Source organism: Ictidomys tridecemlineatus, chromosome 8 (genome assembly GCF_052094955.1).
Source record: "Ictidomys tridecemlineatus isolate mIctTri1 chromosome 8, mIctTri1.hap1, whole genome shotgun sequence".
NCBI lineage: Eukaryota > Metazoa > Chordata > Mammalia > Rodentia > Sciuridae > Ictidomys > Ictidomys tridecemlineatus.
In genome coordinates, this window is record NC_135484.1 from 15,908,692 (window position 1) to 15,933,812 (window position 25,121).

The following is a 25,121-nucleotide window of genomic DNA, read 5'->3' on the forward strand; positions in this document are numbered from 1 at the left end:
TTTCCATTGAAGTGTTAACACCCCTGTGAAGGCTCCAAGTGCAAGGCTAGAGATTTACTGAAGGCTTTGTAAAAGGAGTCAGTTCACCTCTATGGCACTATGCCTCTGTAAACATGCTTCCCACTTAAACACTCTTAAACACAATCATATATCTTTTCTAAAAAACCTTGTACATAAGCATGTACCATTTCAGACTAGAAAATTTATGTCACTAGATAGCCTATAAATGGTGTGAAAAACTGCTAAGTGGTTCTCAAGAATCTGGAATGCTGATCTCTTCTGGGCCTTCTGGTGCAAAATAGAGTTTGGTTTCTCCCACCCTTCCAGTGGCGTTTGCAGATTCTCACCTGATTCCTGCAACGTGGGTATTGGTATCGCAAGTGGGAATGTCCTACCCTTTTAATAAATTTCGGGTTTTATTAGTTCTCTTGCCCTCTTCCCTCTCTTATCTCTCCCCATCCTGCGTACATGATTAGGCCTATGTGACTAGGGCAGGGTGAGCCCAAAGGTGAGAATCAAATGGTCAAGGGGTAGGGACAAATGGTGGAGTGATGAGACGGGCTGCAAGCCAGGAGACATTAATTATCAGCTCCTGCTAGTTACCTTAGCAACAGGTTGGAGCAGGGGAAAGGGATTTAGAGGGATGAGGGAGAAAGGCAGCAATTGATTTTATTTCCTCTCCAACTAGGACCCACCTTCCTGATTGAACCCAATTATTTATTTCCTAAGCTAACTGTCTTTTTGTCCCTTGTCACGTCCCATGTCCCTCCCCACTTCCCAGCTTCATGAGGACTCTGATTATCCTCGCTCTTCCCCAGGCACTCCCATTTTCCCATGACCAGGTCTATTCTCTTCCTCTAAGTTTGTTATTCACTCCTCTTGGTTGAAATCTAAATTCTTGACCCAAGTGAAGTTGAGCTGAAAATCATTCAGTGCTTGAAGCTGCCAAATGTGAGTGGCAATACAAGAGGGGCACCCAGTCTGAAGCAAGGGATGATGATCAGAAAACAATGGAAAGGACCAGACACCAAAGGGATGGTTTATAACCAATTATTGTAATTTCCAATTGTAAAATTGATTTATACTGATCACACACCATTTGAAAATCAAGAATATGTAAATGACTAAATTAACTTACATGTACATTAACAACTCAAAGATAATTAGTGTGGGTGACATCAGGAAGTCAGCCAGATAGAAGTTCTTCAGCTTCATCCTGCTCCTCCCATACAAATTCACCTAGCAAATATGCACAGACAAGAACATTACCCTGGATGTCCCCAAAACTTGGGAGTGACCTGAGACAAACTTCTGAATCAATAAAAGCGGAATTCAAACAGTAAGATAAAGGGTTTGAATTTATCATTCTGCTCCTCCCTCAGCTGTCACGACACCACACACAGCCCATGCCCCATGCATAAGGGTTTCTACAGCAGAAAATGTGAGGTGGAGGTGGACATTCAACTTCATTGCCATTCTGGGGCCCTTCATAAGAGGCAGGCGCCTGTCTTGCCTCATAGAAAACACTGGGAGCACTTGCAGAACTGGATTAACTGTAGCAACTGTAAACAAACAAACAAAAAAAAAAAAAAAGAGGAGAGCTCACAGCAAAAGATGTGCAGATATTGGTGGTTGCCCTATGCTCTGGCCCAGGGAACACTGTAAGATTCTGACCTGTGCAGGGCATCAGTGGCAATCCTGGGCATACAGTGACACCTAGTGGTCCAACTACTACAACAAAGAGACCAATCCAGATAGTATATGGGACTTTATGGATGTCTCTTGGAAAACTTCATAGGACAAAGTTATCTAGGAAGACTGGAATAAATATACACACTTCAAGCATAAGAGTATACATGACAAATACACACAATATTATCTATCCATGTTTAAATAATAAAAGTTAAAGGCTCAGCCAATGAAAAATAAAAGAAAGCCAGGTGTAGTGGTGCATGTCTGTAATCCCAGCAATTCTGGAGATATACATATATATATATATATGATGGCCAGGTAAAATTGCTTCATTGCTTCAGCTTCATCCTACTCCTTCCATACAAATTCACCCAGGAAATATACATAAACAAGAATACTACCTTGGATGTCCCCAAAACTTGGGAGTTGCCTGAGAAAACTTCTCAATTAATAAAAGCAGATTTTAAACAAAAAGGGAAAGCGGTCTCAGTTGGGTAAATTAAAAGTCTGAAAGTTGACGTTAAAGTGCTAGAACTAAGGCCCGCAAGCCCATGCTTGCGTGGTGTCCAGGGAATCGCCACACCTTGGTGACCAGTACACTTTGCTCATTCCATGCAGTGACCCACAAGCCTGTCCCATCATTTACTAATCAATAAGCAACTCTATTGTCAACTGCTTTGGGAAAGCATGCTTTCTTTGATAGCTATTGACAATCAAGTATATTGTTACAGTTGTGTTTTAAGTATTTCCTTCTATAGAAATACCTAATCTACTATATAGGTGTCTGCTCAATATTTGAAATGTTCCCAAAACTGCATGTCCATTTCTCTTTATGCTCATGTCAGCTACATTTAGAGCTAATAAGAATTTCTAAATTTCTTTTTTTTTCTTCCCCGAACTCTCCCCCTGCTGGTTTTGAGAATCAAATCTAAGGCTGAGCAATTACTGTGGCACACTCTCCATGAGTTCCCCACCACTAATCCCAGAATTTCTAATTTTCTAAACCTGCAGTGCTGAGATCAAGATGGAAAGTAGCAGTTAATGAAAACCATTATCTGAGAGGCTTTACTTGCCTAGATTTACAGTATTTTTTAACTCTCAGCCAGTTTATTGTATTATTATTTCTTGGTAGGGTACTGGAGATTGAAATTGGTGGCAATCAACCACTGAGCCCCATACCCAACCCTGTTTTGTATTTATTTAGAGACAGGGTCTCACTGAGTTGCTTAGCGCCTTGCTTTTGCTGAGGTTGGCTTTGAACTCTTTATCCTCCTGCCTCAGCCTCTGGAGCCCCTGGGAATACAGGTGGGCATTCCCGAGCACAGCCAATTTATTGGATTATGAAAGATCTTTTACACAGAGATTGTTATTTGTTTCTTTAGAATATGTTAACTGAGAAAAACTGGGTATATAAACAAATGTGGAGAGATAATTAAGAAAAATGTATAGAATTTCATGTTCATGAGCTCTTTTTCTAGGAAGATGCTTCTCTTCGAGAATTCATGCTAAGCAAAATAATCCAATCCCAAAAAAACCCAAAGGCTTAATGTTTTCTCTAATATACAGATGCTAATTCACAATAAGTTGGGGGGGACACTAAGAAGAATAGTGTTACCTTAGATTAGGTAGAGGGAAGTGAAGGGAGGGGAGGGGGAACGTGAAGATAGTAGAATGAAACACACATTGTTACATTATGTATATATGTGACTACATGATCAATATGATTCTGCAACATATACATTCAGTAAACTGAAAGATTATAACCCATCTATGTATGATATACATAAATGCATTCTACTGTCATGTATAACTAATTAAAACAAATAAAAAATTTTTTAAAAAACTGGTTCAATTGAATAGCATAATATATAATATAATATCAAGGAATGTTGACTGTAGTCACTGTGTATATACTGCACAAGCTTAATTCATTTCCAGGGATTCTCTCCACTAAGTATTGCAAAAGCCTAGAATCTTGAAAGGCTGGAAACATAGGCATTTTCTCATTTATCAAACACCAGAAAGCTGGGCACACTTCCCATTGCATAAAAAGACACAGCAAAAGTAAAAATTTTTTACTTTTATTATATATTTTTGTTTTATTTTTGTCACCCTTAAAGCTTTATAACAACATCCACTGAAGAGTACCAAAACTACACAATTGCTCTCCCAACACATGCACATCCAGGTAGCTGAAAATTAAATCAAAGAACCTTTTTTTCACTTGTTTTTCATGGAAGACAAATGTCCTATCACTGTCAACTCCAGGCCTATGCAGTCAGAGTGTGAAAGTTTTAATATATTTCTCTCAAGCAACATCTAAAGATAAATTAAAATCATAGAACTTCACACAAAAAAATGATAATAATACAGAAGACTATCCCTTACCTTAAAGGCTTGGTGCCAGAGCATTTTAGATTTGGGATTTGTTTAAATTTGTTTTACAAAATGAGAGCTCGGGGCTGGGACCCAAGTCTAAACACCAAATGCATGTGTTTCGTGTACACCTTATATGCATGGGCTAAGGATGATTCTAGAAAATATTTAACGAGTCGTCATTTTGACAGCATCCCATCACGGGAGGCCAGGGTGGAATTTTCCACTTGTGGCATCAGGTCAGAGCTCAAGCACTCCCCCTGCTGACCAGAAAATGCGGAGTAAGTAACTTCTTCCAGTCCTCACTTCCTCCAGAAAGGACTTGGACATTGTGAGCTCAGACATTCACCTTACAGATAATTGAGGACAACTTCCTCTTCTGAAAGACTAAGAAATCAAGACCCAAAGAAGCCAAGGCGCGGCGACGAGGCCGGCTGGACCCAGCCAGGGCAGCGGGGCAAGCGGCGTGGATAGGGCTCTCGGGGGCGCTCGCGGCAGGTGGGGGCGCTCGCTCTGGGCTCTTTGAGCTCAGCCCCCTTGCTGGCTCCTGCCTATCTTGGCAGCCAGGGAGGCAGCAGGATAAGGCGGCGGCAGTGGCTGGGCATCAGACAGGGCTTCGGATCGGAACCTGGAGTGGATCTGCTCCCTGTTCTGGTCCTGGACTTATGGGATCACCAGGGGCGGTCCAGGGTACCCCTGGCTGCACCCCATCACCATCGAGGCCCTGGTCACAAGACAACACTGGTAGAGCTCAGATTGCCTACTGACTGGGAGGAAGCCTATACTCTCAGAGGTGCAAGATCCTATCTACAGAGGCTACCCCAGACGTGCTCTCTGTTGGAGAAAGAGTTCAAGAAAATGAGCAGAAGCCCTCCAGGTCTCCTGAGGTCTGGGCTTCCAACTGGGGCACTGCTGCTTCTACCACTTTCCCTTGGCAGAAGGTAGTCATGAGGCCAGCTCAGATTCAAGGACTGGAGACATAGATTGCTTTTTTTGATGGAAGAGGTTGCAAAATCACATTGGAAAAGGTTGTAGATTCAAGGAGGAAATGAAAATTGGGACTTATTTTTATTTTTGTCATCCATATAGCATGTTAGGAAAGCATTACTGAGCCCAGCTGAAGTTTGATTCCTCCTTCTCAAATAATCAGGTAACACTTGGTCTCAGGCAGAGCATTAATCATATACTCCTTTGATTATATACAAAAATTAAGTGACACATGTGAGGATTCTTTTTTTAAAACTTTTTTTTTTTTTTGAGATAGGGTCTAAGTTGTTTAGGACCTCAAGAAGTTTCTGAGGCAGGCTGGCCTTTAACTCACAATCCTTCTGCCTCAGCCTCCTTCGCCTGGGCCAGTATGCCTGGCTAAAACAGATAGTTCTAAACTTCTGTAAAATAAGGTGATTGATTGATTGGTTGATTGATTTTTAGGCATGTGTGGGGTTTTTTTGTTTGTTTGTTTATTTTGGTTTCTTTCTTTCTTTCTTTCTTTTTTTTTTTTTTTTTTTTTTTTTTTTTGGTGCAGGGGATTGAACCCAGAGGCACTTTACCACTGAGATACATCTCCTATTTTATTTTATTTATGTATGTATTTTATTTTGAGACAGACTCTCACTAAGTTGCTTAGGGTCTTGCTTAAGTTACTGAGGCTGGTCTTGAACTCATTATCCTCCTGACTCAGTCTTCACAGTCACTGGGATTATAGTGGGTACCACTGCCAACCCAGCTATTTTTTCATTTTGATTCTGATTTAGTTGGTTTGAGATCCTGTCAGTTAGTTAAAGCCCACAAGGCCTGAGTACTTCTGTTTTGGGGAATGGAGAAGATGGGTTTCAATTTGTTTCTGAAAAGGCTTTTAAGATGACCTTCCTGTTCTGTTGATGAGAAAAAAAATCTGTATGTGTTCAGTACAGACAGAACCATTAAAGGCCTAACTGCACAGCACATGAACAAGGCTCAAGGTACTGAAGAGAAGGAGGATCTCTGAAATGGCAGAAGGACAATAAGTCACTTCATTCACACGGATTCTGCTTACTGCTTAATGTGAGGCTAATTAAAGTTGGAATTGTAAGAACTTCCTGGGGAAACCCTCCACCATCACTTCCTATCTGCAGGTGACTGAATCTATGGATGCTGAACCCATAAATATGCAGGACTGACTATATGCTCATTTAATAGTTTTATTATTTGCACTGTCATTTTTTAAGAATATTTTAAATATATTTTTCATTAGAAATTACATTTGTAAGCTATTTAAAGATACGAAATATTAATAATATATGCAAATTTTAAAGGATAATGATTTAAGTAATTTATGTAATGCTATTGTTATGTAGTAAGTCAAATTCTAAAATGCAAAGATCAGATCAGGATTTTCAGATCAATATTTTCTTTTTTTTTTTTTTTTTTTAAATCCCACTTTTTTTTTTTTTTAAATCTTTATTTTTTAGTTCTCGGCGGACACAACAACATCTTTGTTGGTATGTGGTGCTGAGGATCGAACCCGGGCCCCACGCATGCCAGGCGAGCGCACTACCGCTTGAGCCACATCCCCAGCCCCTCAGATCAATATTTTCTAGGTTTTGTATATAAAGTTTTTTGCATTGGTACAAACAATAGATTTTTTTTTATAGAGATACTACCATTCTATTTATTTATTTATTATTATTTTTTCTTTATTTTTAATTATTAGTTGTTCAAAACATTACAAAGCTCTTGACATATCATATTTCATACATTTGATTCAAGCAGATTATGAACTCCCATTTTTACCCCGTGTACACATTGCAGATTCACATCCGTTCCACATCCACTTTTTTACATATTGCCATACTAGTGTCCGTTGTATTCTGCTGCCCTTCCTATCCTCTACTATCCCCCCTCCTCTCCCCTCCTCCCATCTTCTCTCTCTACCCTATCTACTGTAATTCATTTCTCTGTCTTGTTTTTCCCCCTTTCCCCTCATTTCCTCTTATATGTAATTTTGTATAACAATGAGGGTCTCCTTCCTATACCATGCAATTTCCCTTCTCTCTCTCTTTCCCTCCCCCCTCTCGACCCTGTTTAATTGTGATCTTCTTCTCATGCTCTACAATAGATATTTTAAATGTAAATATTCAATTTCTTACTTGTTGCTGTTAGTCTTTTTTGTTTGTTTGTTTTGTTTTCTTTTTTTGGTAGTTCAACACAATACTTTTATTTTATTTTTATGTGGTGCTGAGGATCGAACACAGCACCCAGCATGTGCCAGGCGAGTGCTCTACCACTAAGCCACAACCCCAGCCCACTGTTAGTCATTTTGAAAGCTTAAAATGTGTGAGGAACCAGAGCAAGATTTCTTTATCTTAAACCACAAACTTGGCTAATAGGCTAAAAAGTAGGAAAACAGTAGTGGAAGTTTTACAAATTCCCACAACCACCTAGAAATGATTTTAGGAAGAGCATTTTATTACAAGCTCATAGATAGGGACTCTTGAAAAAGAAGACAAATTAGTACCAGTTACTTTCTTGCCTTTCACCCTTTGGTCAGACTTGGTCAGTGAGAGGAGCAAGACAAGTCAGTCTACATAATTGAAACTGTCTTCTTCTGCATTGCAGGTCAGGTTTTCTGTTTCTTTTTGGGTTTTGTGCTGGGGATCAAAACTATGCCCTTGCTCTGTTAGTCAGCTTTCCATCTTTCCATCACTGTGACAAAATATTGAGAGAATCAATACAAAAGATTCCCAGTTTGATAGGTTTCATTGCTTTTGGGCCTGTGGGGCAGCGTACCATGGTGGGAGTACAGAACTCCCACTAACCCCCCATGGCATCCCCCCCCATTTTAAGTTTCCACCAAGTTCTAGTAGTGCCACACTAGGGCCAAGTCTTTAACCCATGGGCTTTGGGGTACATTCTAGATACAAACTATAGTACTAGTGCATGCTAGGCCAGTGCTGTGCCACTGAGCTTTTATCTCCAGTCCCCAGGTCAACTGGAAATAGTGTCACTTCTGAATCAAACAATATTTTTTATCATACTGATTAAATATGATGGTAAGAATTTTTTAAAAAAAACTTTTCAGTATGTGTTTTATTATGAAAATTTAATTATGTACCAAATGAATATAACATTTATCAGACATAAAAGAAAAATAAGATGAATAACCACTGCATATGATAACTTAAAAATATAGAACATTTTTCTCCATAGAACTTTCTCTAACACAAGTGACTAGGAGTGTAGTTGAAGTTGGAGGTATGTGCATTTCACCTTTATTGAAAAAAATCTAAATAGTTTTCCTAAGTAGATTTATTAGTAGTATCTGCCTCTGTACTATATGAGTCTGTGTTATTCCAGCACAGACTTTGTCAGCACTTAAGAGTGTCCAATTTTGGCATATTTTGCCAATCTATTGGATCTCAATATTTTCTCCTTGTGGTTTTAATTTGTATTGCCCAGATTAATGAAATAAATTATCTTTTAATACAACAAAAAAGACCCAAAGGAAATTAAGAAACTTGTCAAGATGATAGGAGTTGGTTTTACCACCGAAATGTGACTATATTTCCTCCTATTTTAGGGATAGGGAAATAAAATTGTGGAGATCCAAGATGGCAGGCTAGAGGGAGGCTTCATTCTTTGTGTCTCCGTGACCTGGGATTCAAGTAGTGGGAATACTATTTCTTTGCAAGTTCTTAGAAGACCCTGAATGCTGCTCCAGCACAGGAATCCTAGCCCCTTGCCAAGCAGGACCAGGGGCATCAGCACCCATGCAGGACCCCCTGCTGCTGTTTCCATGTAGAACTCCACCTACCAACATGAGGCTCTCCTGGTCACCTCCATCTGCAACCACTGCTATAGTTTTCTACACATGGTAGCTGGCACTTGAGGATAAAGAACAGGATCTGGAGACAGCTGCCAGCCACAACACTGCACGCCACAGAGCTGCACCCTGATCACACCACCCAACACCACCTCAGGTCATGTCTCAACACCCCATCTCTGAAAGCAGTCACCTCCATCTTGGGACACCTTTGTTGCAACTTTACTTGAGGCAACTCCCAGTTTGTGACACTGGCTAGGACCTAGAAGCAATATCAAGGTACTTATAGTCCCCAACTCCCCCCTCTCCCCCACAGCCACTAGCCCAGCACAATGATTGCAGTAACACAGCTGGTCCCTAGCTCACAAAGCCTGACCCTGAACTGACCAATAGAAACCAGCTCTCTCTGTGACAGGTGTACAGTCCACAGAGAGCAGCCCACAAGACCTCCAGAGAGAGAGGTTCCTGACTAGGAAGTAAAAAGGGAGAGGGTGAGTGAGATACAGTTTAGAGACTAAATTAGAGATCAGGATATGTGAGGTCTATAGGCAATATACGGAGATAAGACCAGATGTCCACATCACCCAAGTGGGCCCCAAAGGAGAGTGTTGGGATGCAGTCTCCCAACAGGGACTGGCAAGTGCTCCAGGAGCTCCACCCCCAACACCACCCTCTCACCCTAATGACCTTCACCATCCAGAGGGTGGAGAGACCAGCAAGCTAGAGACCACCCCACCTATTGGATGAGAAGGGAAGCAGGAAACATACTCCAACAGAAACAATCCTTTAATTTTCCTTCGATTTTTTCCTTTTCTTTCCTTTCTTTTTTCTTTTCTCTCTCTCTCTCTTTTTTCCCACCTTCACATCCCCAACATTTGTGAAACCAAGTACTTTTCATGGATTAGGCTACTGAGAACTGGGGTGTCTCATTAGTATATTACAGTTGTGTTCTATATTCTTTTATTTCCTATTTTTTACATTTTTAAAATTTTTCTTAATTTTTACTTATTTTCTGTACTCTCTCTATTGTCTTCTCACTTACTTGTCTCCCCAAATCACTTTCTCTCTTTCTCCTGCTACTAGACAACTTCTTTTGATTCCTCTTTCTTGCTTCTTAAGATCTAATAACTATATCCACACCTCCCACCTCTTCAATATCTCATCCTACACCTCAATCCCCACTTCTCTCTTAGTCCACCATCAGAAACTGTGGACCCTTTTGAAAACCTACTGTTTATATTGTAGATAATAAGTGAACTCACCATTTTTGTATATTTTGAGAAAACCATAAACTTCTTAATAGGAGCTATTTGGTTTAAGGCTGTATGTATATTGTTTGTATCGGGATCTGTTAACATTGATTTCCCCCATAAAGGAGAAGTATTGGAACTCTGCATGACACAATAAACCTCTAGGGTAAAAGCTGTAACAACTTGGATCCGCAGTGCTAGAAGGGAAGACACATGAACAACATGAAAAAACAAGGGAAGAAAGTGCCCCCAACAAACTAAGATGCTACATTATTAGAAGCCATGGCTAACACAGCAGAAGAAATGTCAGAGAAGAAATTCAAGATGTACATAATTAAATGTTCTGTGAATTGAAGGATGATATAAGAGAGCAAATACAGGCAGCAAAAGATCTTATTGATAAAGAGTTACATAAGCAAATACAGGAAACAAAAGATTACTTCAATAAGGAGATAGAGGTTCTAAAAAACAAAAAAGAAATCCTTGAAATGAAAGAAACAATAAACTAAATTAAAAACTCAATAGAAAGCATCACCTACAGATTAGATCACTGGGAAGACAGAACCTCAAACAAAGGAGACAAAATATATAATCTTGAAAATAAAGATGACCACACAGTGAAGACAGTAAGAAACCATGAGCAGAACACTCAAGAATTATGGGATAACATAAAAAGACCAAATTCAAGAATTACTGGGATAGAGGAAGGCATAGAGTTATAAACCAAATGAATGAGCAATCTATTCAAGGAGATAATATCAGGAAAATTTCAAAACCTCAAGAATGAATTGTAAAATCAAATACAAGAGGCTTACAGGACACCAAACAGATCTAAACCAAGGTACATTTTAATAAAAATGCCTAGGATACAGAATAAGGAGAGAATTTTAAAGCCACAAGAGAAAGAAATCAGATTACATATAGAGGGAAACCAATTAAGATTTCTATAGATTTCTCAACTCAGACCCTCAAACTAGAAGAACTGGAATAATATATATACCAAGTTCTGAAAGGAAATGGATGCCAAACAAGAATTTTATATCCAGAAAAATCAAACTTTAGGTTTGATAACAAAATAAAAACCTTTCATGATAAACAAAAATTAAAAAATTTATAACTAGAAATCCTGAACTACAGAACATCCTCGACAAATGTTCCATGAAGAAGAAATTTAAAACAACAATGAAAATCAGCAAAGGGAAGTATTACACTAAAGGAAAAACCAATCAAAGGAGAACCTAAGTCAAGTTCAAAACCAAAAATAGACAAAAATGAATAGGAATATAAATCATGTTTCAATAGTAGTCCTGAATATTAATGGCCAAACTCTTCAATCAAAAGACATAGACTGGGGCTGGGGTTATGGCTCAGAGGTAGAGTGCTGACCTTGCACATGCAAAGCCCTGGGTTCAATCCTCAGCACCATGTATAAATAAATAAAAAATAAAGTTATTTTAAAAAGACATAGACTGGAAGACTGGATTTTTTAAAAGATACAACAATATGCTGCCTTCAAGAAACTCATCTCATAGGAAAAGACATCCACAGACTAAAGGTGAAAGGTTAGGAAAAGAACATAGCACTCACATGGGCTGTGTAAGCAAGCAGAGGTATTCATCCTCATATCAAATAAAGTAGACTTCAAACAAAAGCTAACCAAAAGGGACAAAGAAGGATATTTTATACTGCTTAAGGGAACCATATATCAACAAGGCATAACAATTATAAATATATAATGCCCCAAACAATGAAGCATCTACGTTCATCAAACAAATTCTCCTCAAGTTCAAGCATCAAATAGAACACAACAAAAGAATACTGGGAAGTAAAATATCTGGGAGAAAGGTTGAGGAAACATGGGCGTCCACATCACACACAAACACAGGTTTTGAACACCAGGCTGAATCTGGAACCCAGGATTGAAATAACTACTCATCTTATTGCCTTTATGGTAACTGTGTCTGGAGATATATAGGTAAAGGTATATGGACATACTGTATTTAGGTATATATCAAAAATCAATAAGCAAGATACAACATTATTTTTGCAGATTTTCAAACAATAACTAAATTGCATTTCAACTGAAGGGTGGACAGGGGAAACAGAAACAGGACATCCATTGTTTCTTCTTTCTACTGTACCTTTTATACCACAGAAACCATAAAAGCTAAATGCTACACTTCCCAGACTCCTTTGCAATCTAACTCCTAGAGGTGCTTTAGATTCTGTCAATCAAATGTAACAGAACTGGAGCAGAGGCCAGGCATCTGTTGTTCCTGATGCCACACTGGTTATGAAGACATGTGGTTTCTTTGCTGTACCATTAACAGAGGTCCTGGGCTGTGGTCACTGGCTTGGAGGGCAGAGGGCAGGGCCTATGGCATCCATTCTAAGAGTACAGAAACTTATGGGCACAGTGTGATTCCACAGCCTGCAATGTCATTGTGGCTATTGTGGTAACCACTACGGTGGTTTCCTACCCTAACTTGATGGCTTCCTAGTTGTGCTAGAGTGATATGGCACCCCCTCCCCCAGTGACTCATGCAGGTTTGGATAGCTTCCTGGGGCAAAGCAAGAAGATATTGAAGTTCACGACCTGCCAAAAGCAGGGAGCTTGATAAATCCCCTGCCCTTTGTGGAGTGATCCTGAAGGACCGGACCCTCAGAGGAAGGGTGACCTGGAGGAAACCAGTCTTCAGACTCACTGCAGCCCAGCCTCAAGGCTTCTGCATGGCCCCAAATATCTTAGCTCTGGAAATGGAGATAAGTAATTCTGGACTTGTGGCTACCAAGTGTGGTACAAGCAAATGAGAATAATACTAGAGGAGGGAAATATCCTAAGCATCAAATTCTTTCAATGGAAACTTTTAAAACAGCATATCTCTCACAGAGACCATGATAATCAAGCATTAGGACAATAATAATGAGAACCAGCAGAAAGTACAATAGAAAAAAGAAAATATACAGAAGCTGTAGATCAGAATTCTAACAGAAGTCTAGTGCACGTGACAAATGCAATTTAAAACTTTCTAGTAACAACATTAAAAAGGTCAAAATAGTTTGTGAATATTTTCCTATAACTCAATGTATGTCAACTGATATTTTTACTTAACCACTATTGTTTCAACACGTACTCACCACAGGCCACATCTCCACTTCCTCTCACAGCCAAAGCCATCCTCTTCCCACCAAGGGCTACCAAACAAATGATGAATCCAGGATCTGTGAAAAAATAGGCATTGCTTGCAGTGCACTTGGACTCAGCCATGGAACTCTAATGACAGGAACACTGCATGTTATAACCAGGAAAATGCATCTTTTGACCAAGAGTGGAGACCAAAACTATTGTAAGAAAGAACTCCTGCAGCTCTTTTCTGGCTGGAACCATGGAGGGTGCCGAAGAGAAGAAAAAGAAGGTTCCTGCTGTGCCAGAAACTCTTAAGAAAAAGCGAAGGAATTATGCAGAGCTGAAAGTAAAGTGCCTGAGGAAGAAGTTTGCCCAAAAAATGCTTCGAAAGGCAAAGAGGAAGCTAATCTATGAAAAAGCCAAGCATTACCACAAGGAATATAGGCAAATGTACAGAACAGAGATTCGGATGGCTAGAATGGCAAGAAAAGTGGGCAACTTCTATGTACCTGCAGAACCCAAATTGGCATTTGTTATCAGGATCAGAGGTATCAATGGTGTGAGCCCAAAGGTTCGGAAGGTGTTACAACTTCTTCACCTTCGCCAGATCTTCAATGGCACCTTCGTTAAGCTCAACAAGGCTTCAATTAACATGCTGAGGATCGTGGAACCTTACATTGCATGGGGGTACCCAAACCTGAAATCAGTGAATGAACTAATCTACAAGCGTGGATACGGCAAAATCAATAAGAAAGGCATTGCCTTGACAGATAACGCTTTGATTGCTCAATCTCTTGGTAAATATGGCATCATCTGCATGGAAGATCTGATTCATGAGATCTACACTGTTGGAAAACGCTTCAAAGAAGCAAATAACTTCCTGTGGCCCTTCAAACTGTCTTCTCCAAGAGGTGGAATGAAGAAAAAGACCACCCATTTTGTAGAAGGTGGAGATGCTGGCAACAGGGAAGACCAGATCAACAGGCTTATTAGAAGGGTGAACTAAGGTATCTACCATGGTATTTTTGTAATCTGGTCAGTTAATAAAATAGTACCTGCTCTCAATGTAAAAAAAAAAAAAAAGAATTCCTGCAAAATAAGAGAAAGGTAGAGTTCAAATAGTACTTGGTAAGGAAGTTCTACAAGCTGAAATCATACAAAAGGCAAGCATATTCCTTTGAGATGAGGATTACTGATATAAAGAGATACGAAATATTCTGACTGTAACAAAAATGGATAGCATCCTTTGAAAAGCAATTTTTTAATATTGTGGGAGGAAAAAAGAGAAATTGTCTTATTGGTTAAAAAATTAGAAAAAGGAGGGGCTGGGGATGTGGCTCAAGCGGTAGCGGGCTCGCCTGGCATGCTTGAGGCCCGGGTTCCATCCTCAGCACCACATTCAAACAAAGATGTTGTGTCCGCCAATAACTAACTAACTAATAAATAAATAAATAAATAAATAAATAAATAAATAAATAAAGATTTAAAAAATTAGAAAAAGGAAAACAAAAGTAATTATCTGCTTATTTCAAGGTCAAATTCAATATTTGGCACATGCCTAACAAAGCAAAATAGTCTCATGAGAAATGCACATTTTGGGCTTCTCGTTTTATGTCCATGCACCATTTTTAAAAGTAAATAAATACTAATCCACTCCAGTTTTAATTCCCATCCCATAGTGCAAGCTTCAGAGGCTTCAATGCTGTTCATTATTGTTGCTGGTATTGCTTGTTTGCTAGTTTGTTGGGGAGGAGGGATCTTAGATAAAACGCTTTGCAAAAGGAGATCTGAAATACACCACAGTGAATCACCACATCTGTACAACCACATGCTGGTATCCTAATTAGAGTAAGATGCACTCCATGTCTGTATAAATATGTCAAATCCCATTCTACTGTCATGTATAACTAAAAAGAACAAATAAAATAAATAAATGAATAAGAAGATTTGAAATAAGTTCCTGTTCCACTGTTGCTAGGTCACCTGGTGTCTGCCAGCCAGAGCTGACAGGGTCATGCCGTTTCTAAGCAGAAAAATGCTCACATGGCAGTAAACATAGAGGTATCCTATGAAGTGGCTCTAGTAGTAAGTATTTCCATGCTCATTTGTACTCTAAATGTACAATTCTCTTGACTTTACATGATTTCCAGTATGCGATTCTATATGTGAAATCCATAAATTTTGATGATTTCTTTTCAAAAGCAAAATGTTAGTATATTTCTCAAAGAACAAGTCTGATCTTTCAAAATATTTACATATGTTTATAATTTAGTCATTAAACTTCTGTTTAATATCTCATAATATCTGATGAATGAAGCTAACAGTATGCCTAGTGTTAAAGCCTATGATTAACACATGCTTCCTTAACTGAAAAGGATGATGTTTTATTAAAATACCTATTATAATTACAATAAATCTAGAATAACATGGAATGGTTTTATGAAATCTATAAAATCCCCTGAAGTCAAAGTGAACTTAATGTAATTCCAGCATTCATTTTGTTTAAAAGTTTATATGTTTTTATTGAAAAAAAATGGTTTTCTTTTCCCCTCTGCAAACCTGAAGAGGGTTCTGCATGGAAATAAGATTTTCAAAATTTACACTTTGGTAAGATGACTCATGGCAGAAGTAATACCATGCACCTCTTTTTAATTCTGTAGCCCTGAGAATATGCCACATAAATTAGCCAAAGTCTACATATTTCTAACATATTCCCCAAGATAAGAGACTTTAAATACAAAAAGGAGTGTTGTCTTAAATTATCTCAATGATTCTGATTTTTATAAAAGAGATGGGAATATGAGACTAGTAGTAGCTGAATAAAACAAGAACAATGAGTTTGTCATATCTATGAGTGCACCTCAGAAGAAGTAGAGAAAGAAATTAAACCTCCCTCCCTCCAAGAGACCATGACCAGCAGCCAAGTAAACTGCAAAACTCAGCAGAGGTGACAAACCCACATCCTTCTTTCCCAGAATGCCCTGAGAAACAAGTAAGAAAGATATAGAGCAACAGACTCCTGGACAGCCACCCTGGTCATGTGCAAATAAAGAAATATTATTTTTAAAGCATTGAAGAAAAGAATTTTATATCCAGTCAAATTCTCATTTAAGTTTGAAGGAGTTTGTATTCATTTTCTATTGCAGTCATGACAAATGACCCCAAACCTAGCTGCTCAAATCAACATATTTATTATCTTACAGTTCTATGGGTCAGAAATATGAGTTGGCTCAACTGATGTCTCCACTTTGGGTATCACAAGGTCAAAATCAAGATGTTAAACAGCTAAACTGTGATGTGGAAGCTCTTGAAAAGATGTGCTCCCAAGGGCATTCAGATGGTTGGCAGAATCCACTTCCTTGCTGGCTGTGAGCAGGACACTCTTCACTTTAAGAGGCCTCTCTCTGGTCCACACATTTCAAATCCAGTAACAGTGCATTTAATCCTTCTCCTGCTTGGAGTCTAACTTTTCTTTCTGCTTCATCCTTCTTAACTCCAGCCTGAGAAAGTTCTCTGATTTTAAGGGCTCATCTAATGGCACTCGGCCCACTCAGGTTACCTGGAAAGATATTTCTATTGGAAGGCCAACTGATTGATAATTACAACTACGAAACACTTTCAGAGCAGTGTCTAGATTACTGAAAGAATAAACAAGTAACGGGAACTTGATAAGAGGACTTTGGAATTGTTTACAAAGTGTGCTAAAAATATTTTGAACACAGAAAGCCTATAAAGAATATTTGCCCCTTAAAGGTCCACATTGGCAATAGAGTAGAAGAAGGAGATTGGGAGGGAGGGAGGAGGGAAGGACATAGGGAACAAAGTCTACCAAATCATGCTATGTCCATATGTGAATGGACCATAATGAATCCCTCTTACATATATAATATTCTAATTAAAATAGGACACTCCCTATCTGATCTTGGAACATTTTGATTTCGCTTTTGTTCTCAGAGTTTTTTCTGAAGGTTTAGGTTCCAGGGAGATTGGTCAAGTAGAGCAAGTGAGTCAGGAGGTTTCTGGCTGCCAAACTCAAACCAGATACCAAATGGAGATGGAATCAGCTCTAGAGTTAACTGAAAGAGTGTGAGTTTTAGATTGTACTTTCTGAAATAGATGTCATGACATTTTTGACTGATGACTGTTGCAGTCATTTTTTTTAAAACATTTTCCTGCATCAATTTGCACTTCTGGTCAGTGCTCTCTGGTGGAAGGAAAGAGGTCAATAAAGAGATTATGCAAGAGCCCTGCACTTAGACAAGCTGATCCCTAGCCAGGGCTTTCCTAACTAAGCAGTTAGTTCCCCCCTTTCTGATGCCACAGGCCTGAGGGCCAGGCCATGAGATGGGGCCCTGTGTATTCTTCCTGTGTCTGAACCTCTGAATGGCTGTGTCAGAGGTGGTAGACCAGGAGCCAAGAAGTGGTAGACCACTCATCAAGAAGCTGGAGTCTTCTCAGGCTCAGGTGATCATTACACTAATCCCCACCTTGGTTTGAGTGGGTATTTGAAGTTATTGAAATGATGTTTACCTGGTGGCTGGACAGATGTTCAAGTGATTGGATCTCGAGATAATGATGGAAGTGACCAAAGGAAACTTTAAGATGTTAATCATAGTCAGGTGCTGCAACACATGCCTGTGATCCCAGCTTCTTGGAGGCTAAAGTAGGAGGATTGCAAATCGAGGTCTGCCTGGACCATTTAGCAACATGCAGTCACAACATTTTAGAAAAAAGTTAAAGAAGCAGAGGATGTAGCTCCTGATAGAGCGCCCTTGTATTCAATCTTCAGCATCTCAAAAGAAAAAGAGAGATTCTTTCTGCCTCATGCAGGCGGAAGAGCTGGACACTGTCTATCTGACCTTGGAACATTTTGCTTTCGCTTTTGTTCTCAGAGTTTTCTCTGAAGATTCAGTCTCCAGGGGCACAAAATCCACTCAAAACTATCCTTGATGGCAGTCTAGCTGACAACTGCCTTCAACCACGTTGATTTCAGAGGGGACTTTCATTTTCAGAATGAAAGTGATGAGACCAAAGGTGGAAATGCAAATGGTTAAACCCCCGACCCAAGAAGTCCAGAGAGGAGGCAGGGAAGAGGATGAGGCTGGAGGCTCCAACTTACCCTTTGCTTTGGGTCCACCTTATAAGGTGACAGCCAGGGAGGCGCGGCAAGTGCGACCCAGAGGGCAGAAGCCAGTGGCGAGGAGGCAGCAGGTGTCACTGGGGACGCGTCCTGTTCCGCGCCCTCGCAGGAAGGGGGACCAAGGCGGGGTCCGGCACCTGGCCGGCGACATCTCTGCCCCGGGCACGGGAGCGGAGGGGCCTCGGGCTTTAAGGTCTCCAGGGCTCGCGAGCTCCCGACCCACGGCCAGGTCGTGCTTGGCGCCTGGGCTCAGCTCCCGCCTTAATTTATTTGGGCGCGCAGGCCGCTGAGGGGCGGGACCGAACTGACGGGGACACCTCCGTCCCCTCCTCCGTCCCCACACTTCCCCTGCGTGCTCTGTCCCACTGGTCCGCGTCCCGTGGAAGGTTCTCCGCCCTTCGCCCGCAGAGGGAACCGAAGGAGCTGAAAAGAGACAAAAAGGTAAGCGCAGGAGGACGGGAGGGCGCGAGGTGGCAGGAGAGAGCGAGTGCGGGTCCCCAGTGCCACCTCCGTCTTCAGAAGTGGGGACAGAGCCGCTGTCTCCGGAGGCCCAGGAGCAGGAAAGAGCCACTGTGAAAGGTTTTGAGTTTTCCCGCTGCGGGTGGCATTCACTTCTGGACTCCAGGGGCGGTGTCCTGCGTTTCCAGGGAGGAACTGCCCTGAACCCCACTAGGCCCCTTGGCCCAGCACAGAAATCTCTATCACAGGTCGTCCTGAGTCACAGTGGCAGGCCCAGTCCCTTCCAAGTTCATGGGATATCTACTTTTTAGAATTTTTCTTTTAAAGGTAAAGAAAGGTGGGGGGAGGTGTCTCTTGAAAAATCAAAGGGAGATCAGTAGAGGAAAGAGACCAGGGGGAGGGAGGAGAGGAGAGAAAGGAAACTCTGGGGAATCATACTGGCCAAATTCTGTTGCTGTATTGTGCATGAACCAATATGTAACAACAGATGGCAACATTTCAGACAACTGTAATGCACCAATAAAACTATGGAATGAAATTAAAATTTAAAATGTCAAAAAAGAATTTTCTTACATTTGAAATATCACTATTTCAATCGTTAGTTAAAATTGTTAATTAAAGTATGGTAAATCCTTCTACGAGAGAATTAGGCAGTTGTTATAAAGAATGTACATCTGAAATGCATCTATATTTTATATTTAAAAAGAGCCAAGTGCAAAAGAAAGACTTTAGAAAATATTTTCTCTTTTTTAATTGGTGCATTATAATTATACACAATAGCACCCAGGATGTAGCTCAGTGGTAGGGTTGCATGCACTTGACCCTGGGTTCAAAGAATACCTTAGAAGATGGATAGTCATAATTAATATTGTCACAGTGATCTACAGATTTGATGCAATCCCCTATTGAAATATTAATAACACCCCTCATAAAACTACAGGGGAGAAAAACCAGTCATAAAATTCATCTGGAAGAATAAAAGAACCAGAATAGCCATAGCAATTCTGAGTAAGAAGAGCAATGCTAGAGGCATGTGACAGTCCCTGATCTGGTCTCAAATTATACTACAGAGCTATAGAAGACAAAAATAAAATAAAATAAAACCTACATAGGTATTGGGAGGAAAAAGATATGGAGACCAATAGAATAGAATAGAACAGAAACCAGAGACAAACCCACTTAGATCCACTCATCTGAGCCTTGACAAAAGTGCCAAAAAGATATATTGGAGAGAAGACAGCCTTTTTACTGGTGCTGGGAAAACTGGATATCTATATGTAGGAAGTGAAAGTAGCCTGCCTCTCACCCTGCACAAGACTTAAATCAAAATGGATCAAAGACTCAGGAATTAAATCTTAAAACTGCTAGAAGAAAACTGAGGGTCAACACTCCAGCACATAGGTGCAGGCACCAACTTCCTTCAGAAGACACCCAATGTACAAGAAATAAGACCAAAATGAATAAGTGTGATGCCATCAATAAAAGCTTCTGCACAAGAAGGACAACAATTAAGAACATGAAGATAGAGTCTATGTGATGGGAGCAAACGTTTGCCAGCTGTTCCTCTGACAAGGGATTTTTATCCAGAATATATAAAGAACTCAAAAAAATTATTACCAAAACAAATAAACAGACAACCCAATCAACAAATGGGCCAAAGAACTAAACAGACATTTCTCAAAAGAAGAAACACAAATGGCCAACAAATATGTGAAAAATGTTTAACATTGTTAGCAATCAAGGAAGTGCACATCAAAACTATATTGAGATTTCATCTCACTCCAGTTAGAATAACAATCACCAAAATTACATATGCTAACAATTTCTGATGAGGATGTGGGGGAAAAGGTACTTTCATGCACTATTCATGGGGCCACAAATTCTTATAGCCACTTTGGAAAGCAGTGTGGAGATTCCTCAAAACACTAGGAATGGAACTGACTCAGCTATTGCACTCCTTGTTTTTTATCCAAAAGAAATAAAATCAGGATACTATGATGATATGTGCATACTAGTGTTTATAGCAGTGCAATTCATAATAATTAAGTTATGGAACCAGTCTAGGTGCTCATCAGCATTGAATGGATAAAGAAAATGTGCTCTATTTACACAGTGGAGTTTAATTCAGGCATAAAGAAGAATGAAACTACATCAGTTGCTGCTAAATGGATGGAACTGGAGAACATCATGCTAAGTGAAATAAGACATCCTGAGAAAGTCAAAGGCTGAATGTTTTCTGTCTCATGGTTTGAAAAAGAAAAAAGAAAAAGAATTTAACAATAAAGGGACAATCTCCGGAAAATAGAGGAAAAGGGAAAACAATAGAACAAAGGAAGGGACTGGAGAAGGAGAAATGAGGAGAGAGTATTGGGAAGTACTGGGTTAGAAAATCTACCAGACAGTGCTAAGTGCATGGATGAATATGACATGCATCTCACTATTACATAAAGTTATAATGAGCCACTGAAAATATTTTACACATATTTGTTTTTTCTCCTTTTTTAATTGTGTCTTATAATTATACATAGTAGGATTAGGAGCATAGCTGGATGGTAGAGTGCTTGCCCAGAATTTGCAAGGCCCTGAGTTTGAACCCCAGCATCGCTAAAAAAAATTAATTTAATTTAAAAATAATAGTAGGATTTATTATGACATGTTCATTTCACACATGCATATGTATAACATAATTTGAACAATTTCATTTCCCAGTACCTCCCCTTTCCTCCCTTCCTTTCACCCCTTGATCCTATTTCTCTACCCTATTCATCTCCCTTTTATTTTCTTATTGCCTCCACATATGAGAAAAAATATATGACCCTTAACTTTCTGAGTCTGGTTTATTTAACTTAACATGATCCTCTTTAGCTTCATCCGTTTTCCTGCGAACAATATAATTTTGTTCTTCTTTAGGGCTAAATAAAACTCCATTGTGTATATATACATTTACTTTACCTATTCATCTGTCCACAATCAACTAGGCTGAGTCTATAACTTGGCTATGGTCAATAGTGCAGCTATAAACATGGCTATACCTTTATCTCTATAGTATGCTGATTTCAATTCTTTTGGATAAATACCAAAGAGTGGGATAGCTGGATCATATGGTAGTTTCATTCCTAACTTCCCAAGTAGGTGATTTTTAAAAGTTGATGTACAATAACCCAATCAATAAGAGGGCAAAGGAACTAAACATGTTTCTCTAAAGAAGTACAGATAGCAACAAATACATGAAAAACCACACGAAAATTTCATCTCCAGCTACAATGGCAAGTATCAAGGTTAAAAATTATAATTAGAGCTGGTAAAAATATGCAGGGGCAGGAGCCGGGAAAACGTGCAAAATTTGAAGACACGTGGGTTAATATGGTTGCTTATAAGCTACAAGAACAGAGTTGAGTGGTTGTAATAAAGACTGCAACGCCTAAAATATGTAATAGTAATCCCTTTACAGAAAATTCGAGGGCCCAGGCTGGGAATAACAGGAAGGATGGAGTCGACCCACGTGCACGTGCATCCCTCAAGGTTTTAGATTGGTACAAATCTCCATGTGTTCTCCAGGATGAAATATTACTTTTAACATAGTGTCTGGGGAATGGGGGAAGGAGTATGAGAAGATTGCACTTGGTTTTCCCTACTAGGGTAGCTCTGATTCCACAAGTGATTCACTAAGCCCACGATTATTCATTTCTATTACAAATACAGGGAATTTGAAATGACCCCTATTAGCAGGACCAGGGATAAGTCTATTTATTCCTGGCCCCTCATGCACCTTGTCAGTACCAGGGGGCCATGGTGATGCTTCAGATGCCTGAATATGAGATCAACTCACACTGTCTCCAGGATGAATGTCTGCATGTTTTCTGTTTCTTTGTGCATAGAGACCAATGTGAACACGTAGATGGCCTTGTGGGGCAGGATGAAAGGGGACACTAAACTGGCTATTGTGAATTGTGGTGCTATACACATTGAAGAGGTTGTATCATTATAGTGTGCTGATTTTAATTCTTTATTTAAATAAACATCAAGGAGTGGGATAGCTGAGTTGTATGGTGGTTCTATTTCTCATTTTTAGAGGAATCTCTGTACTGCTTTTTGGAGTGGTTGTACTAATCTGCAATCCCACCAACAACATACCTTTCCCTCCACATGCTCACTAGCATTTGTTATTATTCTTGATAATAACAAATTATCTGTATTCTTGATAGTTGTCCTTTTGAATGGAATAAGATGAATTCTGGATGTAGTTTTACATTTCTCTCATGTATTTCTCTGATTCTAGAGATGTTGAACATTTTATTCATATATTTGTTGGCCATTTGTGTCCGTTTAGTTCTTTTGCCCATTTATTGATTTGGTTATTTGGGTTTGGGGTGATAAGTTTTTTGAGGTCTTTATATATTCTGGATGTTAATCTTCTGTCAGAGGAACAGTGACAAAGATTTTCTCCCATTGTGCAGACTCTCTTTATGCTCCTGCTTCCCTTGCTGTGCAGAAGATTTTTAATTCAATGGCATCCTAGTTACTTGTTCTTGGTTTTATTTTTTGAGCCTTGGGGGTCTTGTTAAGGAAATGCACCTATATACTGCACCTATATATTAAAGTATTGGCCCTATGTTTTCTTTTAGCACTTGCAAGTTTTCTGGTCTAATTCCTAAGTCTTTGATGTTTTTATTGAACTTTTGCGCAAAGTGAGAGATACAGATCTAATTTCATTCTTCTACATAAGGATATCCAGTTTTCCCTCCACCATTTGTTAAAAGGCTGTCTTTTCTCCAGCATATCGTTTTGGCAACCTTGTCAAATCTCAGATGGTGAACAATACACTTTTGACTAAGCAGTCAATCTTTCAAGAAATCAAGAAGGAAATTTAAAAATTTATGGAGTCAAATGAAAAGAGAAACACAGAATCTTTGCAACAGTAAAAGCAGATACATGGGCTGGGGATGTGGCTCAAGTGGTAGTGCGCTCGCCTGGCATGCGTGCGGCCCGGGTTCGATTCTCAGCACCTCATACAAACAAAGATGTTGTGTGTCTCTTTCTCTCCCTCCTTTAAAAAAAAAAGCAGACACGTGATAGAAATTTATACTCATTAGTGCCTACGTTAGAAACAGAAAGATCTAAAAAAAAGTAACCTAATGATGTATCTCAAGGCCTTAGAAAAACAAATTAGTCCCCAAATCAGTAGAAGGATAGATAGAAGTAATAATAATCAGAACAGAAATAAATGGGACAGAGACTAAAAGAACAATACAGAGAATTAATGCAATGAAGAATTGGTTTTTTGAAAACATAAGCAAAATTGACAAACTCTTAGCCAAACTAACCAAAAGAAAGAGAAGATGCAAATGAATAAAATTAGAGATGAAAAGAGGATATTCCAATAGGTGCTACTGAAATCAGGGGATCATTAGGGAATATTTTGAAATATTATGTAACAATAAATTGGAAAATCTAGAAGAAATGGACAAACTTCTAGACACCTATGACCTACCAAAACTTTTCCAAGGAGATATTTTTAAAAACAAATTGATCAATGACCATAACAAGACAATGAGATTAAAGCAGTAACAAAAATTCTCCCAACAAAGAAACTCCCTGGACGACAGGGACTCGCAACTGAGTTCTTCCACATTTTAAAGTGGAAGTACCAGTGCTCCTTAAACTATTGCACAAAACAGAAAGGAAGGAATGCTTCCAAACTCATTCTATCAGGCCAGTATTAGCCTGATACTACAACATAGTAAGGACATACAAAAAAAATTAGAGGGGCAGGGGTTGTAGCTCAGCGGTAGGGTGCTTGCCTCAAATGTGTGAGGCACTGGGTTTGATCCTAGCACCACTTAAAAATAAATATAAAGATATTGTGTCCATATACAACTAAATTTTTTTTTAAAAAAACTATAGACTGATATACTTGGTGAACATAAATTCAAAAATTGTCAGTGAAATAGTTGTAAATTGAATTCAACTTCACATTAACAATTCACACACCATGATCAGGTTAGTTTTATTTCAGAGATACAAGATTGGGTCAACATTGCAAATCAGTAAATGTAATATACCCCATACATAGAATTAAGGATAAAAATCGCATGACCACCTCAACACATAGAGGAACATGAACAAGGAAAGCCTTTGATATAATTCAACATCTCTTCATGATAAAAACCCTATGTAAAGAAGGTATAAAAGGGTCCTACTTTAACATAAATATATTTCCATGCTACATATATCTTGTGCCATACATCTTCTAAGATCTTCTTCAATTCATTTCTT

General features: G+C 39.3%; 1 protein-coding gene and 1 pseudogene across 2 annotated transcripts in view; one reads left to right on the forward strand and one right to left on the reverse strand.

Moving 5' to 3' along the window:
- LOC106144752 (uncharacterized) overlaps positions 1 to 25,121 on the reverse strand; it is a 190,912-nt gene that overhangs the window by 112,402 nt on the left and 53,389 nt on the right. The window contains exons 4-5 of one of the 2 annotated variants that reach the window (XR_013424774.1): positions 18,366 to 18,809; positions 13,258 to 13,341 (exon numbers count right to left, since the gene is read on the reverse strand). Coding sequence is in view for 1 of the 2 variants with exons in the window: in XM_078018910.1 (XP_077875036.1) it covers positions 13,258 to 13,297 (40 nt within the window). In the remaining variant the exon portion in view is untranslated. Of the gene's footprint in view, positions 1 to 13,257; positions 13,342 to 18,365; positions 18,810 to 25,121 lie in introns of those variants that run through there. The other variant, XM_078018910.1, reaches the window with a different exon arrangement.
- On the forward strand, positions 13,468 to 14,311 carry LOC101973606 (large ribosomal subunit protein uL30 pseudogene; annotated as a pseudogene).